We start from the raw sequence: 16,568 nt of genomic DNA, 5'->3' as shown, positions 1-16,568 counted from the left end.
TTTGTTTGTACAAAAGCTTTTTAGTTTGATGTAGTCAAAATTATTTATTTTACATTTTGTGATTCTTTCTATATCTTGCTTGGTTTTAAAGCCTTTCCCCTCCCAAAGGTCTGACATGTATACTATTCTGTGTTTACCCAATTTACTTATGGTTTCCTTCTTTATGTTTAAGTCACTCACCCATTTTGAATTTATCTTGGTGTAGGGTGTGAGGTGTTGATCTATTCCTAGTCTCTCCCACACTGTCTTCCAATTTTCCCAGCAGTTTTTATGAAATAGTGGATTTTTGTCCCAAAAGCTGGGATCTTTGGGTTTATCGTATACTGTCTTGCTGAGGTCGCTTTCCCCCAGTCTATTCCACTGATCTTCCTTTCTATTTCTTAGCCAGTACCAAATTGTTTTGATGACTGCTGCTTTGTAATATAGTTTTAGGTCAGGGACTGCAAGGCCCCCATCATATGTGTTTTTTTTCATTATTTCCCTGGATATCCTTGATCTTTTGTTCTTCCAAATGAACTTTGTTATGGTTTTTTCTAAATCAGTGAAGAAGTATTTTGGTAGTTCAATGGGTATGGCACTAAATAGATAAATAAGTTTGGGTAGGATGGTCATTTTTATTATATTGGCTCGTCCTATCCATGAGCAGTTAATGTTTTTCCATTTGTTCAAGTCTAGTTTTAGTTGTGTGGCGAGTGTTTTGTAGTTGTGTTCATATAGTTCCTGTGTTTGTCTTGGGAGGTAGATTCCTAGGTATTTTATTTTGTCTAAGGTGATTTTGAATGGGATTTCTCTTTCTAGTTCTTGCTGCTGAGCTGTGTTGGAGATATATAGAAAAGCTGATGATTTATGTGGGTTTATTTTGTATCCTGCAACTTTGCTAAAGTTGTTGATTATTTCAATTAGCTTTTTGGTTGAATCTCTAGGATTCTTTAAGTAGACCATCATGTCATCCGCAAAGAGTGATAACTTGGTCTCCTCCTTGCCTATTTTGATGCCTTCAATTCCTTTATCTTCTCTAATTGCTACTGCTAGTGTTTCTAGTACAATGTCAAATAGTAGAGGTGATAATGGGCATCCTTGTTTCACTCCTGATCTTATTGGGAATGCATCTAGTTTATCCCCATTGCAGATGATATTAGCTGTTGGTTTTAGATATATACTGTTTATTATTTTTAGGAATGACCCTTCTATTCCTATGCTTTCTAGTGTTTTTAATAGGAATGGGTGTTGTATTTTATCAAAGGCTTTTTCTGCATCTATTGAAATAATCATGTGATTCTTGCTAGTTTGCTTGTTGATGTGGTCAATTATGTGGATAGTTTTCCTAATGTTGAACCAGCCCTGCATCCCTGGTATGAATCCTACTTGATCATGGTGAATGATCCTTCTGATCACTTGCTGGAGTCTTTTTGCTAGTATCCTATTTAAGATTTTTGCATCTATATTCATTAGGGAGATTGGCCTATAGTTTTCTTTCTCTGTTTTTGACCTGCCTGGTTTTGGAATCAGTACCATGTTTGTGTCGTAAAAGGAGTTTGGTAGAACTCCCTCTTTGCTTATTATGTCAAATAGTTTGTATAGTATTGGGATTAACTGTTCTCTGAATGTTTGATAGAATTCACAGGTGAATCCATCAGGCCCTGGGGACTTTTTCTTAGGAAGTTCTTTGATGGCTTGTTGGATTTCAATTTCTGATATGGGATTATTTAGGAATTCTATTTCCTCTTCTGTTAGTCTAGGCAGTTTGTATTTTTGTATATATTCATCCATTTCTCCTAAATTGGTGTATTTATTGCCATATAATTGGGCAAAGTAATTTCTAATGATTGCCTTAATTTCCTCCTCATTGGAGGTGCTGTCCCCCTTTTCATCTTTAATGCTGTGAATTTGCTTTTCTTCCTTCCTTTTTTTAACTAGATTGACCAGTACCTTGTCTATTTTGTTTGTTTTTTCAAAGTACCAGCTTCTTGTCTCATTTATTAAATCAATAGTTCTATCACTTTCGATTTTATTAATTTCTCCCTTAATTTTTAGGATTTCTAATTTGGTTTTCTGCTGGGGGTTTTTAATTTGATCGCTTTCCAGTTTTTTCATTTGCATTTCCAATTGATTGATCTCTGCTCTCCCTTGTTTGTTAATATAAGCATTCAGGGATATGAATTTACCTCTGATTACCGCTTTGGCTGCATCCCAAAAGGTTTGGAAGGATGTTTCGCCATTGTCATTTTCCTCGATGAAATTATTAATTGTTTCTATGATTTCTTCTTTAACTAAACGGTTTTGGAGTATCATATTGTTTAATTTCCAATTGGTTTTAGATTTGGTTTTCCATGTACCATTACTAATCATTATTTTTATTGCCTTGTGATCTGAGAAGGCTGCATTCATTATTTCTGCTTTTCTGCATTTGTGTGCTATGTTTCTGTGACCTAATGTATGGTCAATTTTTGTGAATGTGCCATGTGGTGCTGAGAAGAAGGTGTATTCCTTTTTATCCCTATTTATTTTTCTCCATATGTCTATTAATTCTAATTTTTCTAAGATTTCATTCACTTCTTTTACCTCTTTCTTATTTATTTTTTGATTTGATTTATCTAAATTTGATAATGGTTGGTTTAAGTCTCCCACTAGTATGGTTTTATTGTCTATTTCTTCCTTCAATTCTCCTAGTTTCTCCATTAGAAATTTGGGTGCTATATTGTTTGGTGCATACATATTGATTAATGATATTTCCTCATTGTCTATAGTCCCTTTTAACAAAATATAATTACCTTCCCTATCCCTTTTGATCAGGTCTATTTTTGCATTGGCTTTATCAGATATCATGATTACCACTCCTGCCTTCTTTCTATCAGTTGAAGCCCAGAAGGTCTTACTCCATCCTTTAATTCTGACCTTGTGGGTGTCAACCCACCTCATGTGTGTTTCTTGAAGACAACATATGGTAGGGTTTTGGATTCTAATCCATTCTGCTATTCGTCTACGTTTTATGGGTGAGTTCATCCCATTCACGTTCAAAGTTATGATTGTCATTTGTGGACTCCCTGGCATTTTGATTGCCTTCCCTAATTCTAACCTTTTCTTCTTCGGCTCTACCTTTTAGTCCAGTGATTTACTTTGAAACAGTCCCCCTTGTCCCCTCCCTTGATGTTTCCCTTTTTAGTCCCTCCCTTTTTGTTCCCTCCCCCTCCCCCCTCTCTTACCCTCCCTTTTTGTTCTCCCTCTCCCCCTCCCCCCCTTGGTTTTCCCTTCTCCTTACCCTTGTTGGGTAAGATAGAATTCAAGATCCCAATGGATCTGGAGGTTTTTCCCTCTCAGAGCTGCTTTCCCTGAGATTGAGGTTTAAGTAACCCCCCCCCCCCCTCTCTTCCTCTCCTTCTTATAGGAGTTTTCTTCCCCTCCCCTTCCCATGTGAATCTTTGTGTGAGAATGATTATTCTATTTGGTCTTTCTTTACCCCCTATTTATACATTACATTTTCCCCACATGTTAGTATACATAGGTTGATATAAATGTAGTCCTTATAGAAGAGAGTTTGAGTAAAAGAAGAAGATAACATTTTCCCCTTTCCTTAATATTTACCTTTTCAGGTATTCCTTGCTCTTTGATTTTCGGTATCAAACTTTCCACATAGCTCTGGTCTTTTCTTTGCAAAAAGTTGGAAGTCTTCTATTTTGTTGAATGCCCATACTTTCCCTTGGAAGTATATAGTCAGTTTTGCTGGGTAGCTGATTCTTGGTTGGAGACCCAGCTCTCTTGCCTTTCTGAAGATCATGTTCCATGCCTTACGATCATTCAGAGTAGAACTTGCAAGGTCTTGGGTGACCCTGATTGGCATTCCTTTATATCTAAATTGTCTTTTTCTGGCTTCCTGTAGGATTTTTTCTTTTGTTTGATAGCTTTGGAATTTGGCAATTACATTCCTGGGAGTTGTCTTTTGGGGGTTTAGTGTAGAAGGTGTTCTGTGAGCTCTGTCAGTGGCTGTATTGCCCCCTTGTTCTAGAATCTCTGGGCAATTTTCTTTGATTATATCTTGTATCACCATGTCCAGTTTGGTGTTTATTTCTGGCTTATCTGGGAGTCCAATTATTCTTAAATTATCCCTTCTCCCCCTATTTTCCAGATCTATCACCTTGTCGGTGAGATATTTTATGTTCTCTTCTAATTTCTTGGTATTTTGGCTTTGCTTTATTGATTCTTGCTCTTTTACACGATCGTTGTCTTCCAGCTGCCTGATTCTGGCCTTTAAAGCCTGGTTTTCTTTTACAGTTTGGTCAAACTGGTTTTGTAGATGCGTGAATTTCTTTTGCATTATTTCCAACTTTTCCTCCCAGAAGGCTTCCATCTTTTTGGTCATTTCTGATTCAAATTCTTCATAGGTTTGTGGAGAGTTTCCATTTCCTTTGGAAGGTTTTGGAGCATTTTCTTTTATATTATCTTCTGTCTGCTCTGTATTTTGTATTTTGGCTCCATAGAATGTGTCCAAAGTCGCCCCTTTCTTCTTATTTTTCTTGGTATTTTGGGGCTTCTGTGGTTCTGTGGAGTTTGTCATCTCTGAATGTGGAGGATTAGTTTTTCTTGTCTCTTTCTGGTGTTCAGAGGCAGTCCTGGGCAGATAGTTCTATGGGCTTTCCCTGGGTTAAACTGGATATGCCTCACTGGAACTGGAATGGAAGGGTCGGACCACAAGGCCACACTCTCCCCCCGGCTCGCTTTCCGGAAGTTGCCTTCAGACTCGCTGGCCGTGAGGCTGTTTCGTCGGCCTGCGGGGGGATGGGCTGCCGCTTCCCCAAGCTCCGAGAGCACAGACTTTCACTGAGACTTGGATAGCAGGATCCAGCCCGTGAGGCTGTCTTGCCCGCCCTGAGGGTTGCTGTTGTTTTGACCAGCTCTCTGCAGCGGAAGCCCCAGGCAGTAACTTTCACCGGGACTGTAGAAGGCCCTGAGGGTTGTTGTTTCCGAGGACCCTGCTCTCTGAGCCGGCCGGGCTGCGGCTTCCGGGAGCCTTGGACTCTGCGCTCCTACCCCTGAGGTCCGAGTGATCTCGGGTTCTGGCTTTTAAGGGGAGCCGTACCTTTTGAACCGGGTCCAGGTCCAGGAGGAGGGTTCCCAGGGTCTGTGCTGTTGATCGTTTTGAATTTCGGCGCCTTAGGAGCTTATCGTTTGAGATTGGTCGGGAAGGGTTTTCCGGAGATCTGAGCTTTAGCTTTCTCTAAGCCGCCATCTTAACCGGAAGTGCCCCATAGTTCTATTGAGGAGGAGGATACTAAATTTCAATTCAGGATGTGGGGATAGAAGACTTTCTAAGCCCTTCCTTAAAATGAGAACAATATACCTACTCTTTAAGACAATTTTTTAGCAACATTAGAGTATTCCAAGTCTTCCTAAGCATTCAGGGAATGCCAGCCTAGAGTTCACTTGATTCCTCTTATCCTTTCACTCTTATCCTTTTCATTTTGTTCCTGCTAGGTTATTATTTTTGAGACCGGGATCAGAGTGAGCCTCCTACTTTTACCTAATGAAGGTTAGCTATTGTGTACTCTAGATCATATCCAAAAAACATAGTTGGTGAAAGTTACTATACAATGGTGGCTTCCCTGCTTCAAGAAATGGGCATCATCAATCTGTTCATACCAACTTTTGGGAACTTTTTTCTTTGAATCAGTCTTTTTGATGTTATTCAGCCTTTCAGTCATGTCTGAATATGTGTTCCTATTTGGGATTTTATTGTAAAAGATACTGGAGTGATTGGCCATTTCCTTCTCCAGTTTATTTTACAGATAAGGGGACTAAAGCAAACAGGGTTAAGTGACTTACCCAAGATCTCATAGCTACTATTTGAAGCCAGATTTGAACTCAGGTAGATAAGTCTTCCTGACTTATTCCTGGCATTCTATACACTGTGCCACCTAGGTGCCTTTATTATCTATTCTTTGAGCACTGTCTGGGAAACGGGAGAAATTGAGAAAGCCAAGAGGAGTAGCACTGGAGGATGGGGGGACCCTAATGAAGGGGTAGTAAAATAGGAAAATAATCTGTTTGACACTATTTCTTGTTGCAATGACTGAATGCTCTGGTTTACTAGAGAGAGCTGCTACTAAATATGGGGATACACTTGCCTACAGAGATGCTGTTATAAGGGAATGCTGCCACAGGGATACTGCTAAAGGGGATTTGCTTTAGATAGATACCGGGGAATGCTCTGGTGTTTGCCTACTGATCCCTACTGATGACTAGTAAATCAATATATTTCTTAACCTCCTCCTCCTTTTACTCCCTCCCTTCTCCAACCCTGCTTCCTGTCTCCCTCACCTCCCAGTTCTTCTTGAAGCCTTTGGCTTCTTCCTTCCCCCCTGAGTGCACTATAAAGATACTCTTTTCTTTTCCTTTTCAAGTGGGGGGGGGGGAGGGGTATTGGGATAACAGGATGGGAAACTGAGGTAAGAGGGATGAGGGTGTCCCTAATCTAAAATGAGGGAGAATTTGAGGGTTTGGGAAAGTAGTCCAGTCACAACTGTGACTCTAAGACAGTTAGAGAAATGGAGGACAATGGTTAAAATCTTCTTTCTTCTTCACCAAGAAAAGTCTCTCCTTCAGCCTGGCTTTCCTCCAATTCTTGGTCAGTCAAATCTTAGAGAGAGAGAGCAAAGGTTTCTCCCTTAGTCAGAGAGCCCCAAAACCAAGCCAGCTCTACAAGGGTCTTTCAGCCAGGTTCAACCTATAGAGAGAGAGCCAGAGTCAAAAGTTTTTAAGATCCTTCTTCTTCCCCTCTCTTGTCACCAGACCTTCAATTGCCACTCCTGGGAACATTCCATTGGAACCTTCTTCTTGATTGACAGGCAGGTTAGGTCCCCAGCTTGTTTCTTGCATCTTGGCTTGCAAGTCCTCTCTCCATGCCTCTACCACAATCCCCCCTTTTGTTAGCAAAAAATGCAAATTTTCATTTTTCAGTGATACTTACCTTAATAATTTCATCTATCTATCAAATATACTCTTACCCTTTCCCCTCCCCTCATAACAAAATCCTAACTCATCTTAGCTATTCTATCTAAATGCTAAGCTAAGAGTGGGATAGGAAAATGATTTAGGTAGGGGAATTACATGAACATAGTTTTCCATAACAACATAAGTAACAATTTCCAACTCATCTCGACAATTTCACTAACATATTGAACATTTAAATGTCTTATCCTAATGTCTATATAGTCACTAAGAAAAATTTCCTAACTCTAACAAATGCTAACCTACAATCATGATGCAATCTAACTTCTATACTTCAGAACTTCTAGGTCTCTACTTCCTAAGTCTTGGACAAATTCACTAGGCTATCACTATTGTTAGTAGTTAGATTGTTAATAACTTACTCTAAAAAAGTTAGCTTGTTAGTTAATTTAGTAATTGCATTTGTCCAAACACATTTACATATGTACATCCTTCTAAATTTCTGTGCAAACTCATGCAGAAAAGAAAGAATTTTCCACAGAAATTTCTCATCAGTGTGTCTTTGTTGATATGCAACTATGCAAGCTGTATACTTACCCAATCCATGGAATACCTAACTTTGCTATGTAGGATGTGCATGCATAAATGTGGTGTTTACATGTGTGACGCATTCTTACACATCTTCATGGCCAAAAATTCCAAGATTTCACAGTTCCAAAGTTCTTCCATGTCCATTCATGTTGCTTGTAGAAATTCTCTTCCTTCCACTCTGGTCCTTTGTCGGGTCTGCATGCCATTCGCCATTGTCCAGACTTGATTGAAGACTTGGTCTTCCACTCATGATCCGCTGGTACTATCAGGAACCCAGGACACATGAACAATGCATGTGTGTGTGATTTACATGTGTGTATGCGCAAGTAAGAGTGAAAGTTACTTTTGCAGGGAAGTGAGATGAAATTTTCTTAAGTGCCAGAATGTGTCAATTTTATGTGTGTGCAAGTAAGATAACATGTGATTTTCTTTATGCATGGGGGGGTAAGCTTTGCCTTTGTTTCTCTTCATGCCTGCAAGCAAGCTCAACTTGTGTTTTTCTTCATGCATGGGGGTAAGCTTTTGCATTTGTTTTCAGGACTTTGGTAAGAATAATGATATCAATTTTTTTTTCTTCATCAAGGATGTTTGTTTCTTGGATGGTTACTGTATGTAGTTCTTGGAGATAATTCATTTCGTTTTGTTACTGTTTCTTTTTTTGTTTGTTATATTTTCTCTCTCTTTTTTTTTAATTTTATAGTATTTTATTTGATCATTTCCATGCATTATTCATTAAAGACTAAGATCATTTTCTTTTCCTCCCCCCCACCCCCCGTAGCCGACACGTGATTCCACTGGGTATCACATGTGTTCTTGATTCGAACCCATTGCCATGTTGTTAATATTTGCATTAGAGTGTTCGTTTAGAGTCTCTTCTCTGTCATGTCCCCCTCAACTGCTGTAGTCAGGCAGTTGCTTTTCCTCTGTGTTTCTACTCCCACAGTTTGTCCTTTGCTTATGGATAGTTTTTTTTCTCCTATATCCCTGCAGATAGTTCAGGGACATTACACTGCCACTAATGGGGAAGTCCATTATGTTCGATTATACCACAGTGTGTTTGTCTCTGTGTACAATGTTCTCCTGGTTCTGCTCCTCTCGCTCTGCATCACTTCCTGGAGGTCGTTCCAGGCTCCATGGAATTCCTCCACTTTATCATTCCTTTTTGCACAATAGTATTCCATCACCAACATATACCACAATTTGCTCAGCCATTCCCCAATTGATGGGCATCCCCTCGTTTTCCAATTTTTGGCCACCACAAAGAGCTCAGCTATGAATATTTTTGTACAAGTCTTTTTGTCCATTATCTCTTTGGGGTACAGACCCAGCAGTGCTATGGCTGAATCAAAGGGTAGACATTCTTTTATCACCCTTTGGGCATAGTTCCAAATTGCCCTCCAGAATGGCTGGATCAGTTCACAACTCCACCAGCAATGAATTAATGTCCCTACTTTGCCACATCCCCTCCAGCATTCATTACTTTCCTTTGCTGTCATGTTAGCCAGTCTGCTAGGTGTGAGGTGATACCTCAGAGTTGTTTTGATTTGCATCTCTCTGATTATAAGAGATTTAGAATACTTCTTCATGTGCTTATTAATAGTTTTGATTTCTTTGGCTGCGAACTGCCTGTTCATGTCCCTTGCCCATTTATCAATTGGGGAATGGCTTGATTTTTTGTACAGTTGATTTAGCTCTTTATAAATTTGAGTAATTAAACCTTTGTCAGAGGTTTTTATGAAGATTTTTTCCCAATTTGTTGTTTTCCTTGATTTTAGTTACATTGGTTTTGTTTGTCCAAAAGCCTTTTAATTTGATGTAGTCGAAATTATTTATTTTACATTTTGTGATTCTTTCTATGTCTTGCTTGGTTTTAAAGTCTTTCCCCTCCCAAAGGTCTGACCTGTATACTATTCTGTGTTTACCCAATTTACTTATGGTTTCCTTCTTTATGTTTAAGTCACTCACCCATTTTGAATTTATCTTGGTGTAGGGTGTGAGGTGTTGATCAATTCCTAATCTCTCCCACACTGTCTTCTAATTTTCCCAGCAGTTTTTATCAAATAGTGGATTTTTGTCCCAAAACCTGGGATCTTTGGGTTTATCGTATACTGTCTTGCTGAGGTCACTTGCCCCCAGTCTATTGCACTGATCCTCCTTTCTGTCTCTTAGCCAGTACCAAATTGTTTTGATGACTGCTGCTTTGTAATATAGTTTGAGGTCTGGGACTGCAAGGCCCCCCTCATTTGTGTTTTTTTCATTATTTCCCTGGATATCCTTGATCTTTTGTTATTCCAAATGAACTTTGTTATGGTTCTTTCCAAATCAGTAAAGAAATGTTTTGGGAGTTCCATGGGTATGGCACTAAATAGATAGATGAGTTTGGGTAGGATGGTCATTTTTATTATATTGGCTCATCCTACCCATGAGCAGTTAATGTTCTTCCAATTGCTCAAGTCTAGTTTTAGTTGTGTGGCGAGTGTTTTGTAGTTATGTTCATATAGTTCCTGTGTTTGTCTCGGGAGGTAGATTCCTAGGTATTTTATTTTGTCTAAGGTGATTTTGAATGGGATTTCTCTTTCTATTTTTTGCTGCTGAGCTGTGTTGGAGATATATAGAAAAGCTGATGACTTATGTGGGTTTATTTTGTATCCTGCAACTTTGCTAAAGTTGTTGATTATTTCAATTAGCTTTTTGGTTGAATCTCTAGGATTCTTTAAGTAGATCATCATGTCATCTGCAAAGAGTGATAACTTGGTCTCCTCCTTGCCTAGTTTGATGCCTTCAATTTCTTTTTCTTCTCTAATTGCTACTGCTAGTGTTTCTAGTACAATGTCAAATAGTAGAGGTGATAATGGGCATCCTTGTTTCACTCCTGATCCTATTGGGAATGCATCTAGTTTATCCCCATTGCAGATGATATTAGCTGATGGTTTTAGATATATACTGTTTATTATTTTTAGGAACAACCCTTCTATTCCTATGCTTTCTAGTGTTTTTAATAGGAATGGATGTTGTATTTTATCAAAGGCTTTTTCTGGGTCTATTGAGATAACCATGTGGTTCTTGTTGGTTTGCTTGTTGATGTGGTCAATTATGTGGATAGTTTTCCTAATATTGAACCAGCCCTGCATCCCTGGTATAAATCCTACTTGATCATGGTGGATGACTCTTCTGATCACTTGCTAGAGTCTTTTTGCTAGTATTCTATTTAAGATTTTTGCATCTATATTCATTAGGGAGATTGGTCTATAGTTTTCTTTCTCTGTTTTTGACCTGCCTGGTTTTGGAATCAGTACCATGTTTGTGTCATAAAAGGAGTTTGGTAGAACTCCCTCTTTGCTTATTATGTCAAATAGTTTGTATAGTATTGGGATTAACTGTTCTCTGAATGTTTGATAGAATTCACTGGTGAATCCATCAGGCCCTGGGGATTTTTTTCTTAGGAAGTTCTTTGATGGCCTGTTGGATTTCATTTTTTGATATGGGATTATTTAAGAAATCTATTTCTTCTTCTGTTAGTCTAGGCAGTTTGTATTTTTGAATATATTCATCCATATCACCTAGGTTGGTATATTTATTGCCATATAGTTGGGCAAAGTAGTTTTTAATGATTGCCTTAATTTCCTCTTCGTTGGAGGTGAGGTCCCCTTTTTCATCCTTCATGCTGTTAATTTGCCTTTCTTCTTTCCTTTTTTAAATTAGTTTGACCAGTACTTTGTCTATTTTGTCTGTTTTTTCAAAGTACCAGCTTCTAGCCTTGTTTATTAGCTCAATAGTTCTATCACTTTTGATTTTATTAATTTCTCCCTTAATTTTTAGGATCTCTAGTTTGGTTTTCTGCTGGGGGTTTTTAATTTGTTTGTTCTCAAGTTTTTCATTTGCATTTCCAATTCATTGATCTCTGCCCTCCCTAATTTGTTAATATATGCACTCATGGATATGAATTTTCCTCTAAGTACTGCTTTGGCTGCATCCCATAAGGTTTGAAAGGATGTCTCACCATTGTCATTTTCCTCAATGAAATTATTAATATTAATTGTTTCTATGATTTCTTCTCTAACCGATTTTATAGTATCATATTATTTTATTTCCAATTAATTTTTGATTTGGCTCTCCATGTACCCTTTCTGATCAGTATTGTTTTATTACCATGCTTTTCTTATGTAATTAAAAGAATTATTTATTTGTTTGTCCATTACATTAAAATTCCCAGGCATCTCCCTTCCTCCTTCCTTTCTCTGCACTAAAGAAGGCATCATTTGATAAAAAGATATATGAATATTTAAAACTATGTCTTGCTTGTTTCTATTTATTAATTCTTTCTCTGGAGGTAGACATACACGGTCGTTCTTCAAATAATATTTATGTTGCTGTTTATAATGTTCTATTGGTTCTCCTTGTTTCACTTTTAAAAATTTCATGTAGGTCTTTCCATATTTAAGAAAAATTAACTTGCTCATCATTTATTATGATACAGTAGTATTTTATCACATTCATATGCCACAATTTGTTTAGCTATGGCCAGTTTCCCAAATTGAGGCCATCCCCTCAATTTTCACCACAAAGAGAGTTGCTAAAAATATTTTAGAACATATAGGTTCTTTTCCCTGTTCACTTTAAGAAATAAATCTAAGAGTAGTATTGCTGGGTCAAAAGGTATATACAGTTTTATAACTCTTTGTGCATAATTTCAGATTGTTTTTCCAAAATGGTTGTTTCAATTCACATTTCCACTAACAGTATATTAGTGTCCCTATTTTTTTTTCTCATATAATTTTTAAGAGTATACAATTTAAGTTTTTTTAGACCTGGCACTTGAAAAGTTTGTGCACATGATTTAACTTTAATTAATTTTTCCTTGATACCAGGAAGTTTTACTGATGAAGCTCTACAGTATTGTTACCAACTGTTGGAGAAGGATTCAAAAAGTGGTCCTGGCCTCATTGGCTTAGGCATAAAAGCACTACAAGACAAAAAATATGAAGAGGCTGCCCAAAACTTAACAGAAGGTAAATATATAATGCATAAAGTAAAAAATATATAGTAGAAATTTTGCTTTTGAAGTGATATTCAATTTTTAAGTACTTAGTATTGGTTATTAAAGAACTTGAAATCTAGTTAGAGAGAAAAACCCATAAGAAAGAATTAGACATTTCAAAGCGTCTTAATAGCAAGACTGATAGAGGAAGTCTGTCATGTTGCTAAAATGGGATCTCTTATATATACAGCTAGGTAATCCTGGACTGTAACTTAAGCTCTAAGTTTTAGGCAATTCTTTGTTAGAGATGGTTATGATCTTTGTTGATGAATGAAATCACAGGTTCTGAATGAATTGATGCAATAGCAAAGGTCATTGCAATGGGGCATCTACTGAGGTACTGTAGGAATTTAAAGTAAGAAGAAAATATTGTGAACTGGTATTTCTTTGGGTAAATTTTATGGATGAGATACTAATGTTTTATAGATTGTGCAGTCAGATTTTAGGTTGTCATTCAATACAAATCAAATAACTGCTGAACAATTATAGAAAAAGGCAGTATTATTTGGTGGATGGGCTAATTTTATGACCATGGGTTGTCACTTTATTTCTCAGTACCTCAAGCAGCTCTCTAAGATCGTAAGTTTCAAAGCAGGTTCTAATTGGCCTTTACAGTAAAAAATGATTACAACTTTTAAAAATGTGCTCATTAATAACAGTTCCGATATTAATGGTTAATGTCAAGACTATGTTGTCTCAATGACAAGGTATGTTACTTAAAGTTAGTTATGTTGCAGATTAAATTTTAAATAAACAATCTTGAACAAGAAAATGATGTTCTAGTAGATACATTAAGTCCTCGAGGGCAGGGGTTGTTTATTTTTCATTAAAAAATTTTTTTTTAATTCTTAGTTTCTGTCTTAGAAGTGTGTGTAGAATTTTGAGGGGGGACTTATATCCCCAGAAATCACTCTAATGAGCAGAGAGGAGATTTAGATAGATGCTGACAGGGAAAATGTAGCTTTATTTAGGAAATGTTGGGAAGGAGTGAGGGAGGGGAGAGAGTGAGAGAGAGAGAGAGAGAGAGAGAGAGAGAGAGAGAGAGAGAGAATATGAATTGAATATGGGATATGGAAGCATGGTCTGGAGGAATCTCTCAGAAAACAGTGTCCATATATATACACATAAATATACCTTTACTACTCTTTTCTAATGTGGCTAAAAGAATGAATTCAGATTTTATGGAAATTTAACATGGTACTTCCCTTCTTGTTGCCCACCACCTGTGTGTGACATAATGCTTTTGTTTGTTCTATCCTCCTTAAGTTTTCCTAGTGCTTCTAAGGGCTTTCCTTAAGTTTGCAATTTCAGAAATAGACATGCACAAGACCTTTTAGGCTGAAACGTTTAGGACAAATAGTCAAGTTTATAACTTGTAAGTTTTAAGACATTTCCCATGGGAAGTGGGACACTAATATTTTTCCTATGGAAACAAAAGGGGGGGTTGTTCTTTTAGCCACATTAGAAAAGAGTAGTAAAGGGGTGTGTGTGTGTGTGTGTGTGTGTGTGTGTGTGTGTGTGTGTGTGTGTGTGTGTGTGTGTATAAAAGATGCTTGAGGAGTGGGATTTTTCTGCTCTTCATAAGAAGAGATTGGTGTTTCCCTTCTTAAGGGCACCCAACTTCCACTAATTTTCTATAGGAAGTTGCCAGTCTATGACTAGTAATACTAATTAACGTGTACTGGGGAATACTGTCCAATTTCATACCAAACAGAAGTGATAGTAAGTAACCATTCCATGGTAGACGGAGCAGTAAAGGCGAGGCAGTTGGGGTTAAGGGATTTGCCCAAGGCCACACAACTAGGAAGTTTCTGACATCAGATTTGAGCCCAGGATCTCCCATCTCCACGCCTGGCTCTTTAAACACCAAGCCATTTAGCTTCTCTAGACTACTGTTAACTTTTTATCTCTTTTTACCCCTGTTGTCTAGCAAGTGCCTTGTTTATAGCAGAAGTGGTTGACATTTTTTTTTTAAACCCTTACCTTCTGTCTTGGAGTCAATACTGTGTATTGACTCCAAGGCAGAAGAGTGGTAAGGGCTAGGCAATGGGGGTCAAGTGACTTGCCCAGGGTCACACAGCTGGGAAGTGTCTCAGGCCAGATTTGAACCTAGGACCTCCCATCTCTAGGCCTGACTCTCAATCCACTGAGCTACCCAGCTGCCCCCGTGGTTGACATTTTAAAAAATGTGTGTTTGATCATAATTTTAAGATTATATTACCTTTGAATTTTTTTCTTAGGAATATAGACAATTAATCTTCATTTAATCAAAAGCTGCCAGTTTTAGAATTAGAAATAAATCATTATAAGGAATTTTCCCCCTTTATCTCCTTGATTTTTCTTTTCATAATTTACATTAAAAGTCATGCTTCTTAGGGTTATGTTTTGAGAGGAAAATCTTTTTTACTATGGAAAAACAAAGTAAGCACATATTTAAGCTATTTTTTTTCACAAATGAGCAAAAATGTTGCCAATATTATTGCAGAAACTATCAGTACTGTATATTCAGACATCCTAATGAAGGTAGTTAGTAATACATTATTTACAGCATATGAAAAATAAAAATTAATCAGGTTATTGACTTTCTTACAAATAATTATATTGAAACCATCTGAAAACTATCTGTGTATAAAAATCTGTGTATATAAAGGCTTTATAAGCCATTGGTTTAAATTTATTCCAAGTCAGCAGTACTTTTTTTTTCTCGCCCTGCATTACTTTTGAAAATTATTTTGGGCAAAGTTTTAGTTTCAGTTTGCTTTTGGATAAAAAGAACTTAAAAGTTTTCCTTCAATTTTTCATTCCTTCATACTTTTTTAAACCTGTGGTTAAATTTTATTCATAGAACAAAATAAAAGGAAAGAGTTTTTTAAGTACTTTATTATTGCTTAAAGATTTAGCATTGTGCAGTAGAAAAACAATAGCTCTAAAGTCAGAGGACCATTTAGAACTTGTGTGGTCATCATGCAAATTTTTTAACTTCCTTAATGATGAGTTTTCCCATCTTTAAAGTCAGAGCGGTGGAAAATTTGCCCTTAGAAGTCCCTTCTAGGTCTAGATTTATAATCTGTGATCTTTTATATGTGTGACACTTAGATGACTGTTCTAAGCCAAGAATATGCAAAGGAAGCCAATTCTCTTTTGCTTTTATAATAATGTTTGCTATTAATGATTATTCTTTTTTTTTTTTTTGTGAAAGCCATTACCGATTTCAGTGATTCAAATTGCTTTTAAAATTAATAAAAACTGCTGTCATTGCTCTAGGCTCAAGTTGCTTTCTCTATAACTCAATAACCAAAAATCCTTAATTTATAATTATTACATTCTATTAGGGTTAAACCTAAGCAGTATGTGTACAGCAGGATGGTATCATTTGGCAGACACCCAAGTGAAAATGCATCGATATAAAGAAGCTATTCTTTCCTGCAATCAAGGTAATAGTATTATTGAAATCTTATGATTGAGATAAAGAGTTGCTTAGTTAGTTTGTTTTGAAAGCAATGTAAAAGGTAGCATGGTGAAGTAGGTATAGAGATAGATTGAGATTTAGGAGGACCCAGTTCTGAATTTGAGCTCTTGCACCTAGAAGTATCCTGTTAACTTATCAGTAAAATAATGATGTCAGTAACAACAGTAATAGTAAGGTATTGATAACTAGCATTTATGTAGCCTTCTAAGGTTTGCAAAACACTTCAAGTTGGGGATAATATTATCTTTAGTGCCTGCTTCTTGGGGTTATTGTGAGGATCATTTGAGAACAGTGCATATAAAACACTTTGCAAAGTAATGTCAGCTTTTATTTTAATTTTCAGAAATATAACTTCTTTATTATTCCAGTGCTTTGTTTTGTTTTAGGATGTATAATTATTTAAGATTCCTGAAGGGTTTGTTTTAGATTAATTATATCTTTAGTCATCATTTAGTAGGTTCTCAGGTACATAAATTCTCAGTAGAAACTTTCAGGTTCTCCTCAAGGGTTCTTTGAATCCAGAGTATT

At 37.0% G+C, this 16,568-nt stretch overlaps 1 protein-coding gene across 9 annotated transcripts in view; it reads left to right on the top strand.

The window, feature by feature from the left end:
• The window catches only part of SKIC3 (SKI3 subunit of superkiller complex), a 137,867-nt gene that overhangs the window by 40,497 nt on the left and 80,802 nt on the right, over nucleotides 1-16,568 (top strand). For all 9 annotated transcript variants that reach the window (XM_056824668.1, XM_056824664.1, XM_056824660.1 and 6 more), the window contains 2 exons: nucleotides 12,402-12,542; nucleotides 15,904-16,005. In XM_056824668.1, the coding sequence (XP_056680646.1) occupies nucleotides 12,402-12,542; nucleotides 15,904-16,005 (243 nt within the window). The remainder of the gene's footprint in view (nucleotides 1-12,401; nucleotides 12,543-15,903; nucleotides 16,006-16,568) is intronic.

Source organism: Monodelphis domestica, chromosome 3 (assembly GCF_027887165.1).
Source record: "Monodelphis domestica isolate mMonDom1 chromosome 3, mMonDom1.pri, whole genome shotgun sequence".
NCBI lineage: Eukaryota > Metazoa > Chordata > Mammalia > Didelphimorphia > Didelphidae > Monodelphis > Monodelphis domestica.
The sequence above is the reverse complement of the archived record's forward strand: the minus strand, read 5'-3'. Positions and strand labels throughout refer to the sequence as shown.